The 6667-nt window shown below is 34.3% G+C and overlaps 1 protein-coding gene across 1 annotated transcript; it reads right to left on the bottom strand.

Annotated features, from left to right (window-relative positions):
* Positions 1–401: 401 nt before the first annotated feature.
* LOC139089066 (vanin-like protein 1) lies at positions 402–3199 on the bottom strand. Its single transcript, XM_070638496.1, has 3 exons — positions 3133–3199; positions 1681–2458; positions 402–1318 (listed from the first exon to the last, which is right to left on the bottom strand). The coding sequence occupies exons 1-3, from the start codon at positions 3178–3180 to the stop codon at positions 576–578; spliced, it is 1569 nt and encodes a 522-aa protein (XP_070494597.1). The 5' UTR covers positions 3181–3199; the 3' UTR covers positions 402–575.
* Between the last annotated feature and the right edge of the window lie 3468 nt (positions 3200–6667).

The following is a 6667-nucleotide window of genomic DNA, read 5'->3' as shown; positions in this document are numbered from 1 at the left end:
TTCCCTCCACCTCCTTCAAAATTCCAACACAACAAAAAAAAACTCAATTTAAATTATTCGGACAATTTAAAACATTATTGATTGATGTCCATCACACATCTCGGCTACATATAGTTGAGTATATCATATACACCACACTCGATATGCTACTGTACATTTATATTTTCAAAAAAAAAAGTGCCAAAAAATGTCTTGTTTTTGGTATTTTATTGCAATTGACGGGAAAAATAAATACACAAAAAATGTGCAGAACAAATTCCAAATGAAAATTCAATTTTTAAACCAATAGAACTTTGTCGGATATAAAATATAAAAAAGTTTCGAGTTTTAAAATTGGAAGTGGAATGTATTGTGGATTTTTATGCATTAATTAAGAATCTATAGAGGTTTTTGGCTACAAAATTGATTTTTTATTAGAATTTTTTGTAAATTTATTTGAATTTATGAATATTTTAGAAGCTGAATAGCTGACTATAAATACAAGTTTAGGTCTGGCATGTCTACAGTTCAACTAACCCTGGATATCGCCCACAGCACAACTTACATAGTTACAATGCAAAAAATTCAATAAAAATTCATAAAAATCCCAACAACAACATCACACAGACCACAACCAACACCAATCCACAAGCACTTCCACTTGCCTTATCACTCTCATCACTAAAATCTCTTCCCCATATACCAAAAGTCAATAAATTGTCAACATGCTTGTTCAACTTCATTACAACATTAATTCCATCCTTACGTCCACTATCAACATTATAGTCAAACAATTCAGGCACAAGAGGTAAAATATTGTCATCAAGTGTCGACGGCATGTAAAAATATTGATCATATCTCATTGGAAATTCACCATTAATTTCAATCAAATTCCATTCATAAATATTTTCTAAGCTTTCATCGCGCGTTCCACATGAGACAATATCCCTTTGGGGACATGCAATTATAGCACATGCAGCAATGCCTGTTTCAACGACACCTGAAAATGTTCTATTTCCAAAATAGAATGCAATTGCATATTGATAGTGTGGTTTAGTTGTTGAATTTTTGATTGTATAATTAACTTTGATATTGCAGCATACAGTATGATTGCAGACATTTCTAGTCATGATATTCAGTCCATCAGTATCATTTAGGAATTGTATGTCATAAACGTCTAATTGATCTCGCCATATGTCGAGTGATTTCATCTCATCTTTCGTGTGTCGTGTGACTTTATGCTCAATTTTAATTGCCTCATTTTGAGGTATTTTCTTGTAAATTTTTGCTGTGTACAGTTTTGATTGATTTATTGGACTCATTTCGGCGATGTACGGACCTAGAATTATGTGAGAATTTGGAAGTTATGATTTGTTATACAATATGCAAGCCGCTAGGGCATTAAAGACCTAAAGCCTTAAAGGGGCTGTCGCAGTTATGGCATCAAACCCCAAGCTACCCCTAACAGGCAAAAGGTACGTATTCAAGCCACAGAAAGACCACAACGGAACCTAAAGTCGGTCACTTTGTCTTTTATGGTACGCTCTTACTTGAGCACCTCCCCATCGCTTCCAAAGTCCCTAGAGACACCAATTCACATTTCGGTCTCTTTGGCTGTTAGGGAACGCTCCCACTTGAGCACCTACCTACCCCATGCTAAGTCCCTAGAGACATCAATTCACATGCCACATCATAACTCACCTTTATTTCCACCATAAATTCCACTTCCAGTCGATGCAACTCTCGGAAAATTAGCTCCAGCCGCCAACAAATTGACATCCAACGAATGCGCCCAATATTGTTGTACCTGAACAGCAGTCAAAAATGGAAGTTCAGAGAACCACTTAGATGTAAAAATAATATCAGTGACTTTATGTCCACGAACAAGTTCAACAGCTGGATACCGAAAGTGCATATCAAAGCATATAAAATGTCCAAAAGTGACACCAAAATCAGTATCAAAAGTCACAAGTGCTGGCTTGTATGGCTTATCAAGTCTCTCACCAAACAAATGATACTTTCTATAACTGGATATAATGTCACCGTCACGATTAAAGACAATATTTGTATTATAGTAACTAAAGCCATCTCTCGTGTCACTGCAATTTCTCGGATCATCATTAAATATCATTTCAGTGTCTGGACATTTTGCTTTTGTAATGACATTGATGACAACATAACGATTATGTTCATGTGCTGAACATGAAATTATCTTTAATAAATTATTATCAGCATAATTTGGATTGTTACATGGCGTGATATCATCATCAGACTCGGGAATTTCTGTTGCTGTTAATATTGTGTTAAGTGTGCCTTCTGGAAATACAATAATGTCTAATGATGATGGAGCAGCATTCATAAATTCTATATACTGCTGTAAATTCACATTCAACATTTGTTGGGATGTCATGTTGACTAGACTTCCATAATTGAACTCAACAACACCCGCTTCATATGTTGGACTTGATGGGGCTGATGCCTTAATGGAAATGGAAAAGAGGGAATTTAATGGAATTATGAGAATTTGAAAGATTTAAAAGATTGCAGCATGGAAAGAACTTTAGAGCAGAGTTGGCAAGACTCTATTTTGAGTCCAGTGGAGTCCTGTCAACTTTGGTTGTTTGACGTTTCCGAATCTGACACTATGACTTTCCACTCTCGGTTTTGATATTCGGTTCCGGTCTCGGTTTGGAGACTTAAGGAAACCCAGGAGCAGATTTTAAAGACAGCAGGAGATCACGATGCTATATGCAGATAAATAAGCTTGGGAGAATTACTCTTAAGAACATTATATTAGTCCATGTATCCATCCGTCAGTATATAACCATGTCAGTATACAACGATCAATCCAGACCAAACCAAGACACAGACATTACTCTCTAATGATTCCACTTGACGCTTCACTCAAAATGCTTTAAAAAAAATTGAGTTTGGTTCCAATTAATGTCACCCGAACAGCACATTGTATTCGCTATGGTACCGCTAAGTTGCCTTAGTAACGGTGAGACGCGAAGTTGCTTTAACGGCACAGTCACGACTCATTAAGCACCACTTTTTACGGCAAATCATGTAATTCACTACCTTGTGCCCCTCGGGCTTCATCTCAGTCTCTTCATAATTAAAATCAGTTTACCCATTAATATTAAATGTTACCTGAAGTGATGCGTGAGCCAAAGTTAGCAGCAGTAATTTAATAATCATGATAAGATGTTTAACAAAGCACAACTGAAAAATGACTGGGAGCAAGTTATAAAATACTACCTGTTAATAGATAAGAAACTTTCGATTGTATTATTCGTATTTTGTGTTACATTGTGTACAGAAGATATTGAGGGGATAGTTTGGAAGTTAGGTAATGGTAAGGAGGGAGGGAGACAGTTGCTACTTGTCACAATTCTGTACTTATTAGAGCATAGAAATTGATAAATTAGTGGAAATGCCATCAAAAGGCTGATATACTTCGTGCTGCGACCTAACAGCGAGATACCTACACACTATAGACGCTACAGAGGAGATCAAGCCATCAATTTTGTTAAAGAGTTAAAATTTTGGTCCATGAATTTGTTACAAAGCGTTACAAGGTAAATGATGCCATTTTAAGCGTCACGTAACTTCCAAAATTCCCCAAATGTGTTTTCCTTGTATGTAAGTTCTCTGTTGTTATGTAGACACACTTACAAGATTTAATTATCAATCAATCTCCACTCAAAAATTTATAAATCTCTGAATTTAGTAATACTGAAAAACTCAAGTGCCTGGATTTTTATTTCATTAAAAAAATCGTGGCTATACATCATTATACATAACTGCATGAGTAATCGCAATGTCAATATTCACTAAAAGAATGAAAAAAAATCTGAATTTTAAAAAGCATTTTATTGCCTCGTACCTAAAAGCCTTTTTCATCCCCTTCGACATTCAAAAATATAAAAAATCACCAAAAGCATTTCCTCTTTGTGGTTGATTCAGTGAAAATTAAATTAAAAGGCATCGCATTAATTCATTTACATTTTTTATATGTTCTGACTGTGTGTAGCATAAAGTGGCTTTTGTCTGAGGATTATTGAGGGGAGAATTTTGACTTTTAGTTTATGATTTGATGTGATTTAAGGTTTGATTGGCTTATGAGGATGGAATGGAATGTAGTTTGTGAATTTCAAAAAATTAAGCCTTATTTTGACTGGATTCATAGGCGAGTAACATATTTTAAAGCTTCCATCATGAAATGATTGAGATTCCTTTACGGGTCATAATTGTTCAAAGACTGAATTATGTTGAATTTTAGACCAAATTCTGCCACATTAAGCATATTCCTCTGAATTATCACGCAAAATCAGGAGAATTCTCCCAAATTCAGTCTGCCTTATGAATGACAATCTCTTCCATTTAAGATCATTCTTTGCTGTCTTCGAGGAGATCCTATATGGTCACTAAATAGCGGTGGCTTCCATTTAAGAATTTACATAATTATTTCGTTAGCTTTAAAGATCTATTGTGATCCAAGTCTTCCCTGGACTCTATCGCTAGTTACCACTTGCCAATATACAATACCAAATGCAATATCATCTGCAGCTGTCCATGAGTTAAATTAACAAAAGACTGTCTACCATGAGAGCTTCAATCCAAAAATGTCTTCCAGCTATGTCTAGAGTAAAAAGCAAATAGAAGCCAATCCGTAGACCAGATCTCGAATTTTATATGAAGTCGAGTCAACCAAATTTGAATAATTCATACATAATCTCAGTGGACTCAACGTCTTTTGCCTTAGGAGATCACGAAATTAACCCAATTTTCACTTCCATTTTAGCAGTTCAAACATTTCCAAATACTTCAAAGGTGGCTGTTGATAGAGACAATGTTGCAGTTGGTGCTGGCTAAGGGCAGCTAGTAATAGAATCAGATTTACACGCTTACTAAGTCAGACATGTCCAAAGGAGATGTATTCCACAAAATATACCCGATTTCCCAATGCATATCCAACTTACCCTTAATATCAAAGTAATTTTTATTCAGCACGATACGCGATAAAAGCAGCAGTCAAAAAAAAGAAGGACAGGAAAAATAATCAAAACAGTTAATTGCATAATAAGCAAAGAATAAACAGAAATAAGCATGAAAAGTGTATGCATACATACGAGACACAGCACTGCTAATGCACATCTCGTTAATTATTTTTTAATTTAATTTATTTTCATCGTGATTCGGAATTTTTTTTTTTATTTTTTTGTTCATTCGCAATAGTGAACTTTTAGCTTTTCATTTTCATTTCGATCAGCACCATCCAAATGTGCATTTAAAAAAAAGGATAAAAAGAGAGATTCTTTCATCTTAATTGAAATTAATTTGCTCTCATTACATTTTATAATGACGATGATAAATTGGATTTTAATTCTTTATGATGGAAATTCCTTCTTTTTTTGCAGCATTTCAGTAGTAAAATAATTTTTTTTTAATGAAAAAGTAAAGAGGTTTTTAATATTGCGAAATGGAGTTCCTTTGACATGAGAAAATTTGCATCTTTACAGTTAATTGAGTTTTGATTCTTTTGAGACAGAAATGTCAAATGTAGTTTCTTAACTATTGATGGTGACCTTCAAATGTTAGGTTCCAACAGCTTCTGATTCGCGATATTGTATCAGTTTGATGAGTATTCAGACAGAGGTTTTCGAAGCCCCCTTGGTTACTTATTTCGCTTGCCATACAGATCAATTTTAATCCATGTCCTAAAACTTACTCTATCACTGAGTTTTGCCTGTAAATTTCCAATTCCAAGTGCAATACTGTCTGTATCGTCAGCTTCCTTCCAAGAGTTCGTTTCAAGACCCACATGATGTTTTGCCTTCCACAAAGTCAGACTTAAAGAGCTTCCTTAAAGGTTAATTACATTACCATAATAACGGAGGATCCGCTAAACCACCAAATGAAAACCACTTCAATGTATGTGTCATATAAGAGTTGGAAATTGGCAGGAAAAGTACCAAAATCCGAAAATTGTCGGCAATTAAGGGGAATTTTTGGACTGTTTTCCTCACAAAATCCTTCAAAATTAGATCCATAAAGTTAAGAACCCGTAAGAACGTTACACAATAAGTGAACAACTCCCAAACCCCTAATATCACCAAAAAAAAATAAATTAAATATCAGCATGCAACACCACAAAATTCAAAATCAAGTCACAAATGCAAATGAAGGCATAAAGTCAACAAATACTTCAAAAAACCCAGACAAAATCTGTTTAAAATTATTTTCTATAAATTCCCGACAGTAAATAAATAAATCTTTTGCCAAAACTTTACACAAAATTGTAAGCAACATGCAGACAGACAGATAAGTAAGTAAAATTTTCTCACAAGTACCTTTCAGATTATTTTCTGATATAAATTTCTTAAAATGACAAAGTTTTAAAAAATAAGAAGAAGTGGAAGGAAAAACTGTAAATTTTTTAATCGTTTCAGCAATTAAATTCGTCTGAGACACAAGTGAGACATAAGCATGAACGTGTGTTAATGGGATTGGATATATGGAAAATATGTCAGACATAATCGAAAAAATCGTAAAAAAAATTTGCTTTTTTTGACTTGAAGAAGGCTGGATATGTTTTTAGGGGCTTCAAGTCTTTTGGTATGATTTTATAGAAGACAAACGATCATGCGGCTGGCTCAAGAACTCATGGAAAGAGGTTGTCTAT

Source organism: Chironomus tepperi, unplaced genomic scaffold, assembly GCF_022539635.2.
Source record: "Chironomus tepperi strain 1889 unplaced genomic scaffold, CSIRO-AGI_Ctep_v1 contig_174, whole genome shotgun sequence".
In the NCBI taxonomy this organism is placed as follows: Eukaryota; Metazoa; Arthropoda; class Insecta; order Diptera; family Chironomidae; genus Chironomus; species Chironomus tepperi.
Note: the sequence above shows the minus strand (reverse complement) of the source record. Positions and strands in the feature narration are given on the sequence as shown.

Bases quoted from the DNA above. Each gene is read 5' to 3' on its own strand.
- LOC139089066 (XM_070638496.1), bottom strand. From the start codon at position 3,180: ATGATTATTAAATTACTGCTGCTAACTTTGGCTCACGCATCACTTCAG. The intron at 2,459-3,132 runs GTAACATTTAAT...ATTTCCATTAAG, and splicing joins TGGCTCACGCATCACTTCAG to GCATCAGCCCCATCAAGTCC. The intron at 1,319-1,680 runs GTGAGTTATGAT...ACATAATTCTAG, and splicing joins AATTTATGGTGGAAATAAAG to GTCCGTACATCGCCGAAATG.